Consider the following 20566-nt stretch of genomic DNA (forward strand, 5'->3'; position numbering starts at 1 on the left):
TGTCAGCTGAAGCTTGAAGTGTCTACAGTCTGTCTGCAGAAATCTGAGTGCATGATACTTGAAGAAGTTTACATTGTTATATATGCATAATGAACATCTGTTGGCCTGTGCAGAGCATATGAACAGGCAGTTGTGTTCACACAAAAGTGCAAAGTATACTTGGATATAAGTGTGAGGGGAAATGTGCTGATTTCTTTCAGAATTTGGTATAGGCAGTGATTAAAAAAATAGAGGTTCACCTTATACACCCATTGGCTTCAGAACTTGTTTTCATATGAGAGAAGGATAATTCATGTCTCCAGATATGGATCATCTACTGTTCTTTTCACTGAGTGTGATATGATCTCTGACAAATCACACAAATGCTGCACAGACACCTGGAGTGCGGTCCTCTTAAATTGTAGGGATTGTTATCACATACCATTCACTTCTTTCCAACTGTGTCATTCACTTTTGCGTATTCCAGTGAGTCTTCAAACACTCAGCTGAGTCTTTCAGTAGGAGATACAAGGTAACGCTGGCTGCAGAGCTCAGGATATGAGTGCTGTGGTTATCTCTGCTCCGAGAGCGAGACAGAAATCACTGCTGCTGCATTTTCTGCGTAGGATTTTTGCTCAGCAATTGGAAGCTGAGACCCTGGTCATCCAGCAAGGCAATTTTGGTGTGCTTATTATAGAGAATATTCTGACTCTCTGTCAATATAGTACTTACGTATATATTATACAGCCAAAGTTTATTCAAGTATCAGGAGCTCAGTCATACTGCTTTACTGCTCAAATAGCATAATGTATGGAGTGGAAATGGATCTGCAATGGATAGTACTTGATCCCGTGCATACTCTATGATATTGGTCATGTTTTTCAAAAGAGAAAAGCCTTCTGTAACACTTAAAAAATAAGGAAAAGCTTCATCTGACCTTCATTTCACACCTGTCCCTCTGGCCTTCATTTTCTTTTTGCTCTTTCCTTCTCCTCTTTAATCGCCACTTTCCTTCATGTTTCTATGTGCTTTAGCTTGAGATTCGCCCAGTTTATTTAGATTTGAACTTGTTATGGTGGAGCAGGGACTGGTATCCTAGGACTAGGTAGTGCCTAGGAGGTGGAACTTGATTTTTCTTCAGTTGCTGGGCATTGCAGTCCCAGTAGCACTGTGTCTGGGTTAATAGTCCTGGAGCAGCAGGCAGCAACATGCATGATCTCCTACACTGTTCCTCAGCCCTCATATAGGTCTGTCTGAGCCCAAACTCCTAGGTCTGGCTAAGTTTAATCTGGATCCATGGAGTATGTTGGTAGTGTTTTCCTGTGCACTTTGAAATTTAAACCCAGAGCTGGCCTGGAGTAGGTATTGCCACCAAGCAGTGCTGTACTTCAGCCGCTGAACTCAAGGTCACTCTTCCTAAAGCCAGCTCAGTGCCCCAGTTAATCCACAATTTTGATAAAATGCCCAAGGATAATGGTGAACTGACTGTATTTGCATCTATTTTAGGGATCTGAATCCGACTTAAGTGACTCTGTGATAATGATTCATGAGGTGAGGATGCTTTGCAGATAGGGAAGGACCGGTAAAGGCAGGGTATACAGAAGGGCACCTGTTGTACAGGAACTGCCTGGCAGCTGCAGCGGTGAGGATGGTGTTAGGATTTTCAGTGTCATTCAACTAATTTTGATGTCTGAAACCCCAAACTCTTAAAATAGAAAAATTGTTTGGTTGGAATTTGAAACACATGGATCATAGTCAAAGATTCTTGTTTGGTTTGGGGGTTTTTTGTTTCCTTTCGGCAGGAAATGGTAAAGGGAATCAAGCAAATGCACTTCTGAAAGACATCAGAAATCAAGGTCAAAGCTGCATTCTAAAGGGTCTAGTAGTTGTTTAGAGATGTGGGTACAAAAAAATCTAAAAACTTCACTGTTTTATTTATAAGTCTTCCATGAGACATAAGAAACAGACCTACACCTGATAAACTAGGTGCTTTTCTTTAAAGATATTATGAACTAAAATTTTTAAAATTAATTTGAAATCTCAGTGGACTTTGTATGAGTTGCCTATGAGTCAGAAATCTTTGTAAAGTTCAGTTGTCTAGAGACTGATGGAAGAAAATACTTTTAGAGCTTGAAATTCTCTAGCAGTTGTATAGTTCTCATTTAATAGACGTGGAAATCTCACCAGCAGTCTGTGAAATACCTGTCATCAGAACAGCATGCTTTTAAGAAATTAGAGTTGTCAGCAAAGTTCTGAATAGGAATTCACATTTTCCTCATTATTTCTTAGGATGCCATGCTGAATTCCTGTGCAGTACATTTTATGTTATGGTAGAATGTATCCTTTGTTTCAGAAAGAAAGAAAATAATTTACAATAGAGACTTTTAATGAGGTTTAAAACCAAAAGTTTTCTTTTTGTTTGATTATTATTTATAAGCCTAGATGTCCCCTAAAATGTTTTTGCTTGGTAAGTTTAGTAACAATTGAGGGAAATGGTCATTTTGAAGTGACGGTAATCTTGTGGTTTGAAAAAAAAATATCTAATTTTTCAAGTGTGAACACTGAAACATGCCATCAACCTCCTGCTGCTTGTGCTGCTTTATCCTTTACAGACTGCTTGAACTTCTGTGCGTTGCTGTAATCCAAACATAGTTTTCAAAACCTTCACTGGAATTCTGATGATTTTAAAATATTAAGTTACATGAAGTAGAATTATCTAAAAAATATTACCTCTCTACTTCTCTGGCATCTCTTTGTTCTACAATAGCATGTTATTATTTCAATCTCTGCATTGTATATATTTGTGTTACTAGTTAACTGTATGTGGTGCAAGGTTGTAAACCTATTTGCATCATCTTCAGATACAGTGGCCCAAGCTGCAGAAGAAGTAGGGAATCAGGTTTAGAAATGTGTATATATCTTCATGCACATAAATATCCTACTGCTGAAGTGCACAGACAGACCATGATTCATCCTTGTCCTGCAGTATGCGCAGGCTTACAACAATAAAAAGGTGTGCAGAGTGAGTGGAAAGCATTTAGTTTTTTCAGTATCTAATTTGTATTCCTTGTAGTATGGTAATAATAGCATTGGTATCATTGTGGTTTTCCCATCCATTACGCTGGTATTATAACTTCATTAACTTAGAAAAACTGTGTAGCAAATTGTATGCTTATATTAGTTTGTTTAAAATACAGGTAGGCAAAAGTCTTTGTTAGATAAGGTCCTGCAGTGTTTACATTTCTCCAGCCGTACTGATTGTTCATGTGTGTATTTTACAGGGTGCGATGTCTGTGGACTCTATTACAGATCTTGATGACAATCAGTCACGATTGTTAGAGGCTCTACAGCTCTCTTTGCCAGCAGAAGCCCAGAGCAAGAAAGAAAAGGCGAGAGATAAGAAACTAAGCCTGAACCCCATTTACAGGCAGGTTCCCCGGCTTGTAGATAGTTGCTGCCAGCATTTGGAAAAGCATGGTAAGAATATTTCGTTTTCCCAGGAGTGGCAGATGTATTTTTACATTTTATTTTATATAAATAAATGTGTATTTTGAGAAGCAAGCGTGTAGTTCCAATTGCAAGGACATCTTTGAAAGTCAGACACTTTCCCTTCTGTTTTGTCCCTTGCTAAAGATATTGTCTCACAAATAATTACTTAGATGTTATCTTCCCAAAGTGAGAATCAGTGCTACAAGCTTGAAGACTGGCCTATACAGCACAAAGAAGACATTTCTTGAGGGTTGTTCATCTAGTGCTGGAGTGCTTAGCTCTGTAGGAGCAGCTCTTCACACCCCGTGTGTTTACCCATGGTTGAGAATGAAAGTCTGAAATGTGCCAGTCAGCCTGGAGTTATTCTTCATAACCAGTGGATCTTAAGTTGTAAGAGCTAAATTCGCTGTTTATGCTACAGTGCAAGAGCTAATTAGAAACAGCATTTGAAGATAGAGGCTCAGAGAAAGAAAAAATCCCCATGCTAAATTATATTAAGCTCCAAGAAGCTTTTTCCTGTTCCCTACAAGGCTTACATGCAGGCTACTCAGTTTGTCCCTGGCTTGAGTCTTCCTGACCAGGCTCAGGCTCAGTCCTGCTCTCTCCAAAGGGAATTATAAACTCCTGACAATATTCTCCTGAATATTGTCTTCATGATCATCCAGACACAAGCCTCCCACCAGCTTTATGTAATGCAGAAACAATAGTTAATCAAGGTATCTGTTCAACATCTCTCCCAATGTGTCTTGTAAAGATTTTTATTGAGAACCAAAATAATTGGACCACATTGAGACAGAGTTATCACATGGCCAGATAATAAACAAAACATTAAGTAATGGTAACTGCAACACCAAATGATGCATTTGATACCTAATTTGACCACAGGGAAATAATTTACTCACTCTGAATGAAAGGCTTTTGGAGATGAGGGACTGCAATTTAAACAACAATGCTAAGCTTTTACAATACATAATTGAAAACCGTGTTGCTTACAAATATGTAAAGGAAAATTGCGAAAGAGAGTCATTGTTAGCCTTTTACAGAGATTAGATACCATGGCTAACAAGTAAGTGTGGGGATGTTTAACCTTGAGATGAATGAATTCTGTCCCTTTTAGCAAGGATAGCTGAGTCTGGAGAATTCATAAAAGTGTCTGAATCAGCCAAAAAAGCCATCCAGCTGAGTACCCTTGGATACTGTGATTTTATGTCACTTGAACATCTGTGTTAAATTTTTCAATCCACTTAACCCACAGTCCTAAGAAAGATTCTTTTCTATACGATGTTCTTTACTAAATTATTTGCTTTACATTAAAGTTTCCTTTTAAAGAAAATTTATGAAGTTTTTTGGTGCATTTTCTAAGAGTGCACTGTAGTATCCCATGACACAATAATCTGAGATAATTTGGGGCAAATACTGATGTTCTTCAATTTTCAATTTAATCTGCCATTCACAAAATAAGTCATGGGGATGGTTGACTTTGAGAAATGTCAAGATTGCAGAAGACGGACACTACTGTTTGCTCATTGGCTTTAGGGATAATAGAAGACTTTCTGTTCCAGGAATGATCCTGTAGCATCATTCCAGGCTATATGATGGACCAAGTTTCTGATTCTGAAAATATTTGCCTGTATGCATTTAGGCCAATTTTTCAGCAGCGAATCACCTAGGGGTTTCTCACTAATGCTTTAAATTATAATTTTGAATGTTATCTGACAAAAAAAAATGGTTATGTTTTTAGCCATAAAAGCCCCTGGCCTTGTTCACCTTCCCTGTTTTCCCTGGGATCATGTCCCAGAGTTGTAAAGGCTTGACTTTCTGCAGACCCTCAGTGTAAAACAAATACTGTATGTTTGTGCAGGAATTGGTAACCAGCCTCCAGTTTTTGCCCAATATGAGTATCTCCATCTCAGATGATTCCCTGCCAATGTTCCTGGGTTTACTAAATGTTACTCCATCAATTTAATTTTCTGTTAACCAAAGACAGAAGAATATTTGAAGACAGGTATCATGTTGAGACTAAAAAATAAAAGGCAGGACCCTATCCTAATTTCTCTGAAAATCTGCAACTCCAAACACCACTGTGAAGTTACATATCTGTAGCAAACAAGTGTACCCTCATGGCTGTCCAATGGCATTTGTTTTACAAGGTTATTTTACATTTCCTGTATGTCAGTAGAGAAAATGAATGTTGTAGAGTAGCCTTTGTTAGACCATAAACTTTTCAAAGGTTATAGATAATATCACCCTTTTTACAAAAGATGTCTAACTGTGTAAAATTACATTGTGTACACAGCCACTAAAGTCTCTAAAATTTCCACTCACATTCTCATTGCTAAAGAACATGTCACCTCTGAGGTGATATTTATTGTCAGATTTTTCAGTTTCTGTTACTCGGCAAAGCATGTCCATTCAACAGACACGTTATTGTTTGTTTGATATTCTGGTGGTATCTGCAGGGCTAGAAGAAGGTTTGACCTGATTTCTTGTGGAATAGCAGGCAATACCCATTCCCAAATCACTTTAAGTCTAAATGACACAAGAGGCACACCTTCTGCACTTTGCCTGAAGTACAACGGTACTTCCTTCTTCATGGCTTTCCCTCTGTATATTAGCTGTTCCTACCCTATAAACTGCACACAACTCCCAGGTTGAGTTCTTCCCTCTTGTAATATGTCTGAGTGCCCTACTTATGTCCATTTGAAGGAAACTCTCAGCTTTATGGTGACAGGTGCTATAGACCTAGCGGGTAACCACAAACACCAGCTGCTTCCTGTGTCCAAAGATACAGCTCAACACCCAAGTATTTAGTTAATTTATTGCCTGTTTCCTTTGATGTCAGTCCTGGAAGTGCCACCTCCAAATGCTGAGCAGTGCTTCACCCTCTGCATACCTCTGTCCCTCACAAAGTAGTAGTGGCACTACTGAAATGGCATCACAAGAAATGTCATGAAGATGCCATTTTGCAGGTCAGGTGATGCGAGGTCCTTAAGAACTACACTGGATGGCTTCTTAATCCAAGACAGCTGAGTTTTGTCTCAGCGTGGTAAGTACAAGTTTGTAGAGAAATACATTGGCTTTTTTTCACTCTTGTAAGTATACACACATAGCCCATATTGCTTTGGTTCAATGCAATTTTCAGCAGAAAATTAAACAATGAAACAGTTGTCTGATGTGCTACACTTGCAGGTCTCCAGACAGTAGGAATATTCAGAGTTGGAAGCTCAAAAAAGAGAGTAAGACAGGTGAGTGGATATGGATACTCTTTTCCCTCATCAGCTATCATACAAACAAACCCGATTCCTTTCTGTTAAGTGATTTCCTCCCCATCTGTCACCTGGTGAAATTCAGGCTTTGTGGGTCAGTGACTTCACTGGTTTTGGTTTGGTTTTTTTTCTGATGGCTCATAACAGGCCATTTCCAGTCATCTTTTACATTTGGTGAAATCCTTGTCAGGTTCTCAGCAGGTTAACAGTCTCTGTATGTTTTGCTCTGCAGAAGTAGCACAGGGCTGGAGATCCAAATAGACTACAGTGATGAAATTTTCCAAAGGTTACACTGTAGGGAAGAAAAAAATCTTGGCTGCTAGATGCATCTCAGAAACAGCTGAAGCTCCCGAAGTAAACCCAAACTGTAAATCTTTTTTGGAAAACTTACAGTATGAGAAAATATGCAAGTACAGAACAATCTCTTTGACCCTCAAATTGCTGCTCCCAAGTATCACCTTACTTTTACCCCTGTTAAGCTTGAAGGTCAAAGCAGACCCATCCAAGTCCTAGTCTCAGCCAAATGTTGAAAAAGCAAAGAGAGTGTGCAGTTAGGTTCCAGAGACAAAGTCAGAAGTAGGTGTTTCCTCAGCCCTAGATACTGCATTTTTGTTCCCAGAAATTGGGAATACATGTTGAATTAGAGCAGTAGAAAATAGTGCTTAATGGTTGCATGATGCTTAGAGAGGGGATAACTTACAGGAAAATACCCCTACCAGGAAGTAGAAGACAAAAAAAATCAAATAGAAAAAAAAAAAAAAGAAAAAAATAGAAAAGAAAAAAAAAAAGCTTGACTGCATCTGATCCCAGAAGTAATAGTTCTTTGTTGCAAAAACTACACAGGATAATGTTTGGTGTTCTGGAAAGTTACCTTGAATAGCTAAACTGACTTGATTCTGACTGGTAGGACAGTATAGCCTACTGCTTTGTAGCTTATTCTCTACCAGTCTCTCTATTGCTGAGTGACTGGTGTAACACAAAGCTAAAAACATTCATGGCCTGCAGAGGCAGTTGTTAGATCAACACCGAACTAGATAAAGTATTCAAAAGTAAGTTGCCTGTCATTTGCTTTAGAAGCTTAAATGTCAAAACATACATTACCATTCAGGGGTGAGTACAATTGCATCATACCTCTGGGGAAAAAGCAGAGGGCTTGTATCATTTACTTGCAAACAAAGCATTACTTCAAACATCAATGACTTTCACCAGTTTTTCTTTTACTGTGTTTCCAAAAGCTGAGGAAATCAAGATATTTGGGTATTTATGTATTCTGTTACATGGACTAATTTATTGAATTAGGTGAACTAATGTATTTCATTAAACAACATGGAAGCATCATCTCAGTCCTTGCAGTTACAATAATAAATGCTGTCAACATGAACACATGGGAAAGTCTGGATTCAATTAAAATTCCACTCATTTTCTGAACCATGGAAAGCCAAACCCGGTGCTCAGATTTTGGTGTGCTTTTGCAACTGTTCATTAGTTTTTCTTGTGTAGAAAGTGGGCATAGTTTTGTTTCCCTTCTTCCCACAGTTAGATAATGTCCCGTTTCAACTGTAGTTTGTTGCAATAAATACAGAAGGAGGTAAACACATGTGCCAGCGGGGTTTTTGGTTGGTGACCAGGAAGAGAAAATCTAGAACAAGTGTGTCTGTTACAAGTAACCTCCTTCACATTCAGTGGGGTGTAGGACAAAGATTCCTGAGCTGGTGTTGACTAAAGGTGGTAGGTCTGGGACATCAGGATTCCAGGTACCAGCTTGGTGCCCAGGAACTGTGCAGATGCTTGAGCAGAGCATCGTTGCTGAGCTTAGAGTGGACAGCCCGCTATGGCTGGTGACTTGGCAGCAGCTCTGTAGTTGAAGCAACTGCCAGACCCTGCGGCTGAAGAGCGATGTGGCTGGAGCTATGCTATCCCATCCCCTCTCCCAGCAGGGATGTCCTCAGCTCTCACATCTTAATCTCTGGTTGATGCTATAGTTCACCAGGTGTATTTTCCAAAAGCCTGAAAGTATTCCCTGTGAATTAAGTCTGAGAGACCTAAAGATTAAACTCAGAAATACAGAGTTTTTAACAGCCATGACACCTGGGCCTGACACATGGCCGTGTTTCACCAATGATTATCTGATATTGTGCTAATTAGGACATCTCTGTAGGCCTCACAGGGTGTCAGATCAGAAGTGCCATGTTCAAGGCTGTAACGGCAATTTATGATATAGGCAGCTATGTGGGAAGTCTGAATTCCTGATGCAGTGCTAATCTGTTTCCTCAGTTGCTTTTGGGCAGTAAGTGCAGAAGCACCTCCTGGATAGAGGTAATTTATGGTGCTCCACAGGGATGTGCTCCATTTGCCACCAGTCTGAAGAGTAGAATTGAGCTGGGAATGAAATCCTCAGGTTGGCATGGGAAAATGTTTGACCACAAATCAGCAGGGGAAAGCATAATACTAGACAAAGAACAATTTCTGGTCTTCATAGCATAATTATTCATTATTATTAATGACTGATATTAATAATGCTAAAAGCAGTCTTAATAAATTAGAAAGGAGGCTGTAGTTTTTATAGAATACCTTTCAGACCTGTTATGAAAGCACAGTTTCAGATGAAAATATGGGATTTTCTACATTCCTCCACACTATACACACTCAAGATAGACTTGCCTATGACCAAGATTTGCCACAGATTATCACAAACACATAGTTTGCATATGATTTACCTTCTTTCTTCTTTTTAGTATGTCTGCAATAATCCTGGTAAAGAAAGCTGATACCTCAAATTTCCTCTTGTTTAGTAAGATTTAGATATAATTACTCTTTGAGAAGATACATATGAGCTCATGATACTTCATAATATTATCAAAAATATGAAATTTTCCTAGGAAATAGTTTTAAAATATCTTGACTATTTTCAAAATGAGAGTAAAAGGTGGAGCTCTCAGCATGAAGAAAGTATTCTGCTGTTGGTGCTGGGAAATCTCTCCAGAAAGGCAGGCTTTTATCGTTTCATAAGGCATATTGGATGTGGGAAAGGGATTTTTTTTCTGCCTTTGGGAAGTGCCATGCCTTTGAGTTATACAGAATTTGTCTAAGGACTGGAACTGGAACAAAATAGCAGTACCGCCTAATGGTATTAGCTTGCTGTTTGTTAACTCCCTAATGGTGATCACTTAGTGCATATAACTAAATTAGGAAAGCAGAACAAGATATGTGTGGACAAATGCCATGAAGTCTTATTGGACCTGGCTGCTTACTGCTTATGCTTACATACATACATTTTCTCTTAAATCAAAAGAGAAATGTGCGTTTGGTGGATTTTAATATTGTCTTATTAACAATGTTTTTGTACAAAATCAGAAATGTTCTGAAATGCAGTTTTAGTCTTTCTGGTCCTAAAATCTAGGGATAATGCAGTAAAGTGGTATAAGAAAGCCTTTCTTGCAATTTTCCTTATTCTCCCTGGTTTCTGCCTTCAATATTAATCTTCTATTTCTGCAAAAATTGTATTTACTTGGGCACATTTTTCATAAATGAGTGCCACATATTATCTGGAAAGAAAGAATTGTATTTTATTAGAGTTCGGTACAAACCTTAAGTTATGTATCATGAAATAAGCAACAATTAGACATGAATTATATTTTTGACCTTAAAACTAGTCATGTCCAATCTGGAAAGTGAAAATGAGTAAATCTACATCTTAAAAGATTTTCTGTGTTAGGTTGTACTAATTGGGACAATAAGTGACTGCGGTTTTGTGTCATGATCTTTTTCAGTTACGTGAAGAGTTTGACCGGGGTGTAGATGTGGTATTAGACGAAGAGCACAGCATTCATGATGTTGCTGCTTTATTAAAGGAATTTCTGCGTGACATGCCTGACCCACTTCTCACCAGAGAACTTTATACACCTTTCATCAACACTCTCTGTGAGCTCTGCTGCATCTTGGTTTACTGATTTTCAAAAGCTTATCTGATTGAATTCTTTAATCTCTACTAACCATATTATTTTTTCTATTAGTTTAATACTCTAGCCTTGATTTATTCCAAATATTTGGATAGTATAAATTTGATGAGGTCTTGGTTTTCATACTGTGTAAATATAGCCCAGAAAACTAGAACAACAGAGATTTCACTTATTATACCTATTTTTGCATTTGTATATAGGATGTGATTCATGTTATCTATTAAATCCTGACCCTGTCATCTGTTCAGCAGTAGCAGGTGACAGACCCCTATTTGAATCCTGGTATCATAGCACTATTAATGCTTTTAATTTTTAGAGCTGTTCACTGACCAAAATTGCAGAGTGGCTTAAAAAACCTAGCTTCAAAAGTTCAAGTTTCATCATAGTTAACGGTCCTCAAAGCCACTGTATTAAGTACTCCCAAATGTGTTGCCTAAGACCTAAGTGCAGACTCTCACAGATTTGTGAAAAAGTAAAGTTGGAGCCTTCAAGTTTAAGCTGCTGCCTGGTACGTGTTCTTCAGCCTCTTTCTAGCCTTCACATCCAAGATCCTGCCTCTGTCCCACCTTTGTCACTGGCTGCCATTGCATTTTGGAAGGTTAAAGTGATGGTGGTTGCAGGACATCCTTTATAGCTCTAGTTGCTTTTCCAGTCTCCCAGTACTGCAAGATGTGAAATTGTAAGAAAACCCATTTGAAATGGCTCAAGCATAAACCTGACTGGAATTGTTCCCAGTGGTGCCCATTATATACCAGTAGCTATACCTAAATGAATGGAGTAAGTGGAAAATTAAGCAGGATTTTTGTGTCCAGTGACAGTGATGGAGTGTGCAACATAAATTTTTCCTCATCTCTGAGGAAAGATGTTATTAACCTGTGAGCAAAATGTTGACCAACCAAGGCAAAAATCCCATAACAGCATTTGTTACAGTTTTGATATTTCCTTTGAGTTTTCTCTTTTGCTTACGACATTATAAGGAAATTGGTCCTTCAACAAATCTATTCTTACACCTTCCTTTGGACTGGGAACAGTATATTTGTTTTGCTTTTAGGTTAGTTGGAGTGATTTTCTTAGAATGTATTTTTTCCCCTCTTAGTATTAGAGCCAGATGAACAGCTAAGCACCTTACAGCTTCTCATTTATCTTCTACCTCCCTGTAACTGCGATACCCTACACCGGCTCCTGCAGTTCCTCTCCACAGTGGCTGGCCACGCAGAAGACACCACAGACAAAGATGGCCAAGAGGTAAGTCCCGGTCACTTGTGTCCTTTGACTTTGCTTAATTTGTGGTCTGAAAAGAGATCTTTAAAGCTGTGAAACAAACCCCTGAAAGATGGGAGAGATGCCGTATTGTTGCCTGCACATTTGCCATTTAGTTGTTTACTATGTCCTTAGGGCTGTGAGAGTTTAATTTTTGTATGATTTAATCAGTAAAGAGTCTACCACTTCCTTTGGGAGATTCGCAGCATAATCAACCTTGTTGTTAGGCATATCTAATGTTATCCATAATTTTTCCCTCCTTGTTTTATCCTATTATGTTCTATAGAAAAAGTACCTACATAGGAAAGTGTCAGGCATTCAAGAGTATACTTCTTCATTCTCTTTTTTGTTCTCTACTGTTGTTTTCTTATATGACCTTTGGACACAGCAGCTCACTTCTTGGTTCCCTTAGCTTCCTTTTATGCTCTAGGTAGTGAAGAATAAAAATAAAGGACAGGAATTACAGCAGTGCCCTTGCAACTGTTGGAGTGCAATCACTAGTGCAATCACTGATTGGAGGCAGGGTCCATCTTTGCCTGTTTGCCTTCTGGCCTCCTTTCTGTTACGTTCTGGACCAAATACAGTGGAGAGTCTGGAGTGCACCTGTCCCATAGAGACAAGAACACCCATAGCCGTGTAGCTGAGCTGTACTTCTGAGCATTCACATGTGTGCATCCAAGCCATTGAAACTAGAGAAGATCTTAAAATACAGGCTTCCCATTTTCTGCCAGGAAAATGCTTGAACTAGAGAGCTGCTCTGCAAAAGGCATCAACTCTGTTAACTTTGAAAGAGATGGATACAGTCTGTCACTGCTTAACAAAATTGTACCAGTTTATCTGTGTGAAGGGTTTCTCTGTCTTCAGAACTGGAGCAGAGACTACTTCTGAAGTTACTTCTAAGTTACTCTTCTGAATGTCCTAGAGAATTTTGTCTTCCAGTTGGAAAACCCTCCTCACTTCTGTCAAATTTTGACACCTTTTGCTGGTCTGGCTGGTCTTAACAATTGGCACTTGGAGACTGAGTGTTGCCGAATTTCTGCCTCAAGTCCTAACTTCCAATGTGCTGTATGTGACTTCAAGGCCTATTTCACTTTTAAATCCACTTTAAATGCTATTGTTTTTGTCCTCAGCAGGGAGCTGATAAATAACTACACCACTATGATGGAAAACTTTTAAAAAGAGCAGCCTGTAACAATTGTACTGTGCTTAAAAACATCGCATGTATAAGCCAGCTAAGGTCGTGGTCCCCCTGGTCCCGCAAAGAGTTCACTGTGGGTTCAGGAATGTACCCAAGAGGATCTAATTGCGGGGCTAGAGGATGCTGCCTAAAAGAGTTGGTTTGGCCCAACAGTTGTATTAAAGGCATTTACATTCCCCTTAACAGTACATCAGCTCTGCTACAGGTATTTTGGCTAGGCAAGTTTGTGTAAGCTGTCTTGGCAGTATTCAGGACATGGTTTAGTGAGTTAGGTGGTGTGGGTTGATGGTTGGACTTGATGATCCTTGAGGTCTTTTCCAACCTTAATGATTCTGTGATTCTATGATTCTATGATTCTGTTGTAAGCATGAGGAATACCGTGTGCAATTGGTTACCTTTTATAGATTATACAGTATTCTGTTCACAGTTATTTATGCTATTAATGAATAATTAAGTGAATAAAAGCATACAGGGCAAGAGAAAGTATTATATCAGACTGTTTGCTATCACTGGAAGGAAAACAGCCAAGCTTTGGCACACAGGCCCTCTTCACAATTTCTTCCAAAAGCCCTTCTCTTATGAACATGAAGATGGATGACTAACTTTATTAAAATTACTCATTCAGTTAATTTCAGTGGATATGATTAAATTTTTAAGGGATGCCCCGAGGCTGCCCTTAAGAAAAGGCTCACTGTTTGTACGAACAGCCTGCACATACAGATCCAGGCACAGCCAGAGGCTGCTCCTGGCACACTCAAGACACTGCATGCCTGTGCATCCTTGGTGGCTCACTACTCTGACAGTATTTGAGAAGCAGGTCACCCGAAAAAACAGCCAGGTGCGTGGTGGTGCACAAATAAGGGAGTGTGCTGTACTCACAGTCATGCTGGGATGAGTCTCTAAACAAAGAGCCAACATGTTTGTTATGACTGCTCATGCACCTACTTAGTGCAGATGTCTTTCCAAGATTACACAGTGGCCCTACCAATAAAAGGAAAAGCTCTTTTTAGTACCATCTCTATGCTGTCTAGTTGAGCTCTGTAAAAAATAAACTAGGTGCAGTCGGTGTGCAGTTGTAAGTTTGACTGGAGTATTCAGTAAATGACCAGCTACAAAAGAAAATTAAAATACTACTTTGAAAAGATTCGGTTGGTACCGCTCATTTCTTCAAATGCTACTTTTACTGCCTCTTTTTGGTGCCTCTTTCTGTTCTTTCAAAAATTAATTAGTTCTAAGGTAACTGAAACAATGAAAAATAACTTTTTTTTTGTTGTTCTTTAAAAAATAGCCTACAAGAAATACTGGGTCAACAGCTGAAATTCACTTACAGTTTTATATGGTCAAACTGCTGACTTCTTCTGCATTCCCAGAATAGTAACCAAGTGGAGACACAGAGAGGAAGCACATGACCCCTGGTTTTTGCTCTGTTAAAAGAACAGAATGGGGGAAAAGTAGTCTAATCACAAATATGACAATTAAAATTTTTGTTTAATAATCTATATGACATATTTTTCTGATAATTTCTATCTAGTCTGGTATGTATTCCTGGCCTTCTAATTCCTCCAAAATCAGGTTACTATTGCTTCTTTGAACATAGAGTTTTAAAAGTAGGAAAAAAAAAGTAAAAATGCAACAAAACAAAACACAATAATCACCCAGCAAGTAAACATTTGGCATGTTCTAGGAAACAAGCAAAAAGACAGGAAAATACTAATAAAAGTAATGAGCACCCTTCTTAATTATCTGAACTGTTTAAACATGGAAAAGTATGTTTTTCCTCACTATATCTGTTTCAAATCATGAGTGCTACTTGAGAAAGCTAACAGTTTTCACTGTTTGTTCCTAAGAGACAGTAGTATGCTGAGATGGTGAAGTAGGAGGAGGTTTCCCTGAGTTCAGAAGTATGCCACTGCTGAGCTTCCAGGGAATTAAGAGCAGGCAACTGTTCCACCTTCTACTCCTCCAATCCATTTCAAGATATATCCAGAAAATCCACAGTGCTTGTTGCAGAGATGGCCAAAGTATTTAAATGTTTTTATTTCATTTTTTATTTGACTAGCACTTGGTTTTGGCTTTGATGAATGAACTGTATGCCAAATGGCAGGGCGGGTGCGCTCGTGTGTGTGTAAATGTGTGTCTGTACATACAAATCTGTATACATTAGACCCTGGGAGACCTAACCCCATTAATACTCTATTTTCTAGGTTACTGGGAACAAAATGACTTCACTTAATCTGGCTACCATCTTTGGCCCTAACTTGTTGCACAAGCAGAAATCTACAGACAAAGAATTCTCAGTTCAGAGCTCAGCTCGAGCTGAAGAGAGTACTGCTATCATAGCTGTTGTACAAAAGATGATTGAAAACTATGAAGCCCTTTTCATGGTAGGTGGATGTTCCTTCACGTTACTCCTATGCATTTTGACTTAAATGAGGAAATACCTGGTCGATATTATAATAGACTAGGATGAAATAAACTGTGGAAACTGCATTAAATTAGGGTTAATTACTATTGGTAGAAAAAGTAGTCTTCCATCAAGGAGAATGCTTTGCAATAAGCAATAATATTAAAAATGTGTGCTTACTTCTTGTCTGGAGTGGTTGCTATATAGATAAAGAGTATCTTCCTTAGAAGATTTCTGTCTGTGAAAATGATGGGGTTGGCTATTTAGCTGCATACTAAAAAACGCACCAGCATTGCTCATTAGTTTTGAAGACAAGACTGAAAATGACCTTTCACCTCTCGGTTTTGGAGCCAATTTTTCTGCAGGGAGAAAAGATCCTTGGGTGATTCAAGGAACAGCCTTCCCTACCAAAGATTTTCTTGTTGGTTGAATGGAGATAAAAGACAAAGCTTTCTCGTTTGTCAGTTGCATAAGAGGAGCAAAGCATAAATCTGTGTAGTTCATAAGTAGCATTTTGTTCTCGTGCTGATGTGAGGAAGTTCTTCCTATAAACAGTTATGACCTTGGACTTGGACATGTTGCTTACTTAACATGCAGCTTACTTAAATCACACTCCTTTTGCCTAGCAGTTACCTGGATAGTTCATTCTGTAGCTTTACCTTTTTCTCTTCTTATCTACAAAATTAAAGGTCAGTGTGACTTGTGCCTGAGAGAGCCCTGCTCTGGGATAGCAGAAGCCAGTCAGACCTAGTGGGGCTCACTATCCTGTCTTAATTTTAGTAGGCATTCATGTCTTTACAAAGCCAGTAGTCTTGAAAAGGTGAAAATAGCTCTGGTTGTTGTATCTTGACACTAAGCAGCACTGTATGTTATACTGAGGATATCAGTTCCCAAAGCAAGAGGAAGAATGCTCTGGAAATCTCCTTCAGTGCTCCACAGCAAAGCTGGATGCTGGATACAACCTTGGTGGGAGAAGATGGACAAGCTTAGACTGTGGCAAGTGGGACTGATGGCCACATAGTACTGTAAGAGGGAAAGTGTCTACCAGATTTCAACAAGCAGAAGAGAATGAGAAAGCAGTCACGAGCCCTGCCTGTCAATCCTAGCCTCAGATGAACTTCTCTGTGGTTTTCTCGTCTTTTCCCTCACACCGTATTGCCTTTCATTACATCCTTTGCTTTATTTTTATTCTTGTTCCAGTGAGACACTGAGCAATCTTTTTTTTTTTTTTTTTTTTTTTCAAGTGCTTTTCACAGTTTGGGGAAACTTAAGGTGCTATTTTTCCTTCCACAGCAGGAAAAGAAAGTGACAGAACTTCACTCTTGTGCAACAGTCTGCTGGCCCAGAGCATGGATGGCACTAGCAAGTTTAAAATAATACTTGAATACAAATACTTGCAATAACTGAAATATTCTTAGAGTAGTTTCTCTTTAAGAACATTTTATGGCACAGCCGTATCTCAGTACGTAATACTTCAGGCACACATTCAGACCTTCAATGTGGAAAGGGTGGAGCTTAGGGTCAGACTAACTAACATATAGTCTCTTTAAATTGTGATGGATTTATTCCTGTATCTCTTCAATGTTTGTATTTTCAGCTGAAAATTAAATGCAGTGTGGAAGAAAGAGTAGTTTTCTTTTGTTTTCTGGAGTAGCTTTTCAGATTGTGGAGGGAGATTAGAATCAGATTTCAGAATGAGAGGCTAGCTGCATGTGAGAGAAAGACAAACCTATCTCAGATGCTCTCCTGAAAGCTGAAATACATTGATGTGAAATTTATAGAAATGTCTAACAGATGAGCATTTCAGGGTGCTTTCTCCGTTCCCATTGCCGTGGTTTAACAAAAAATATATCAAGTTCTGCCTGTTTTCTAGAGTAGTGTGTAGACTCACATGATACTTGTTCTGTAGAATTGTGTCAAATTGCTCATAGTTTGTGTTTTGTAAAGCTTCTACCAGGGTTGACTTTCAGCTTTTTCATGTTTTCGGCGGTGGCAAAGAGAGACACTTTGTATCCTGAAGATAATTAGCCCAGTGCATCATTTGGTAATAGATGCATTGAAAGGAAAAGACTTGTAATAAAACTCTGGTCATTTTTAATCAGGCAGCAGCAATTCTTTTTCCAAACCCACAGGAGCGGGGCCAAACCAGACCTGCTGTTTATACTTGACGTTTATGCTACTTACAAAAAGGAAAACATCTGGACAGGAGCATTCAGCTACAGCAGTGTATTGCTGTTAAGGTGTTTTTGTGTTTGGTTTATCTTTTTTCTGTTACTTTTGTATATGGGGAGGTTGTAAAACTGTGATTGGCTTCAGCATTGAAACTAGAACAAAATTTGTGAAATAAAACCTAGGAAACCAGTATGTGTTGCGGTGCCCAGACCACAATATCAGCATGATTCCGATGTATTGGTGGGTCAGGAAGCTGCTGTTTGTCAGAATGACCCAGCATACTGGGGACTGTTTTTATTAAGCAATTCTCATTGACATTAGTAATATGCAAACATGTGGATTTCATATAGAAGATGGGTTCTACCTTCCTTCATTGATGTTAAGGTCTTTCATATCCAGTTCTTACCCATTTCAGTGAGTCTTTGGGACAGATTAAAATGTTTTGCGGGAATGTACAAAGGACTGTTCTATGCCAGTCCCTGAACTGTGCCAAGCAGCTGGATGCAGGGAGGAACATTTGACCACACCCTGTCTCATTGGCTTTGACTTGACATGGAGGATGGAGAAGAGAGGTTATGCATTTAGCAGCTTGGTCACGCATTTCCATCTCCCAGTGCCCAAATCCAGCCCTCCTGCAAAGAACCACTGCATAGTGTCTGAAGTTTCTTACTTTCACAGTTAAAAGCTACTGTGGCCCCCCGTCTGGGGAGACAGTCACATGCTGCCTCTCTGTGCCACATCAGTAGCGAGGGACAGCACAAAGGAGACACTTCAAGGGTCCCTCTCCCTTTCTGTGTCTCAATAGCTGTGACTTACGTAGCAGCCAGCTCCACAATCTCAGAACATCCTCTTCTGGGGCTCTGACAACCTCAGAGCCCTATGATCCATCCCAGTATATGCTCAGCAGCTGCAACAGCTCTTATTTCAGCAGTGCCTCAGTTTCCCTTCTGTCCCTGAATTTCAAGTTCTCATCCAGAGAACTACTCAGCCACAACTGTCAGTTAAACAAATAATTCAACAATAGTTATTGCAGCTCTGTAACATCTTCCTGAGATACCAATTTAGTAATTTTCTATAACTGTAAGTTTCTAATTACATGCATATCATTTCTACACTTGCAAGTTACTTCACTAAACTGAAGTAAATTGCTGCACAGAAGGAAACCCAAAACCCAGTAGATAGCGAGGAGACCATCAGTGCAAATCCATTTGAAGGATCATAGATTAACATGCCGACATTCACTCAAAATCTTGTAACTTGGTAGAACCTTTAATTGGATTTCACAGATGCTTTCAGTTGGAACTGAACTTCCTGTTGGAACTTTTTCAGAGTAATTTTTATGGAATGAGAGACTGTTTGGGATTTTTTTGTTTTGTTTTTAATAATGGAAAATATATTCTTACTTTTCTGACAAAGTCCTCTCAGTAGATTCTTACAAGTTTATAAACTTGATACAAAGCTGAGTAGTAAGTTACATACAGAAAGACATGGATTCTGCTTTACCCTCAAACTTTATCTGGAGTTAATTCTACTGTATAGAAATGCTGTCTAAATGGAGAAGTTACAGCACACCAGGTTTCCAAAAATGTATTTGTATAAAGAGAAGATAATTTATTTAAAGACTGGTATATCAGTGACCATCAGTAAGATATTTTTCCAGCTTGGAGGCCAAATACAATTTTAGAAAAAGGAATATGTAATCACACAAGTTTTTCATAAAGATTTTGGATCAATTTAAATTTAAGTATGCATATCTTCATTTATTTTAATTTTTTTTTTTTAAAGAAATATGCTTTTTCTGTAACTTGACTCCCGAAATACCTCCCAAACTGAGGTATTCCCCTGAGGAATCTATTAGTAATTCTATTCCTATTTCCCAGGAAATGTCAGGGAGAACAAATGGCCCATGCAGTGTGACCTGAGGGTCAAGAGATTCAGGCTGTGACAAATTGCATTCAGAAGCGTATTGCACAGTTGATGACCCCTTACTGAGATGGTCTTGCCTCCAGTTCCATCCATCATGAGTGAACCTGGGCTGTTAGTTCAAGTTTCTCAGATGGTTTAAGTCTGTTTTAGTACTTTGAAGGTTGAGTTGAATGTTCCACTGTGATGTGGACAAACTCACTTAAGTATTGATAAGACTCATGTAAAATTCAGTTGGAAGCACAAAGTTTGCTTGGGCAGGTTTTGGAGTGCCACTCCTGCTACCTGCCCAGGAGATGTTGCTATATCTTGCAGCAGCTGAGACTGTCAAATATTTTGAAGGTTCATCTCCGTATAAAGTGCACTAGAGAGAGCTAGCAAATGCGAAGGCCAAACTCAAAGAAGATGAGACAAATTCTGGCTGAGCCTGTTGCTACCACCTGAAGTCTAGAGTGGCTGGAGATCCAACATAACCCACTTGTAAACCTCAGCTATAGACAGATTAACTCTGTAATTGCTCAAGCTCTGATTGAGAATAAGCGGGAATTTAAATGCTTCTAGATCCCAGGATTTGGTCGTATGGTTACCTGAACTTTAAGTGTTTATAAGGCTTCATTTAGAAAAATGTTGACCTTTGGCAGCTCTCACTGAAGTGAAGCAATTGAAGAACTTCATAGATAAAACAGTTACCATGAAATTTCCATATGAGAAGGAAGTAAATAAGTCAAATGCCACAGAGTATATGAAGAAACATTCTGTTTCCTGTGTAATTACATTTCATATTGTTTCTAAAAGAACAGAAGTACAGTCACTTGGAATGGAAATTTGTAAATGTTCCCAGATCTTTGAATAAAGTGAGGACCTTCAACTGGAGCTTCTGAGATTGCAGTACATAGAATCATAGAATGGTTTGGGT

At 38.9% G+C, this 20566-nt stretch overlaps 1 protein-coding gene across 1 annotated transcript in view; it reads left to right on the forward strand.

Annotated features, from left to right (window-relative positions):
• Positions 1-15535, forward strand: part of ARHGAP6 (Rho GTPase activating protein 6) — a gene marked incomplete at its 3' end in the record, with an annotated part of 106910 nt that extends 91375 nt beyond the window's left edge. Inside the window, exons 5-9 of the mRNA XM_010073246.1 lie at positions 3261-3456; positions 6658-6713; positions 10505-10655; positions 11790-11938; positions 15356-15535. Coding sequence (XP_010071548.1) covers positions 3261-3456; positions 6658-6713; positions 10505-10655; positions 11790-11938; positions 15356-15535 — 732 coding nt within the window. The remainder of the gene's footprint in view (positions 1-3260; positions 3457-6657; positions 6714-10504; positions 10656-11789; positions 11939-15355) is intronic.
• Positions 15536-20566: the final 5031 nt, after the last annotated feature.

Source organism: Pterocles gutturalis, unplaced genomic scaffold (assembly GCF_000699245.1).
Source record: "Pterocles gutturalis isolate BGI_N339 unplaced genomic scaffold, ASM69924v1 scaffold9222, whole genome shotgun sequence".
Taxonomy (NCBI): domain Eukaryota; kingdom Metazoa; phylum Chordata; class Aves; order Pterocliformes; family Pteroclidae; genus Pterocles; species Pterocles gutturalis.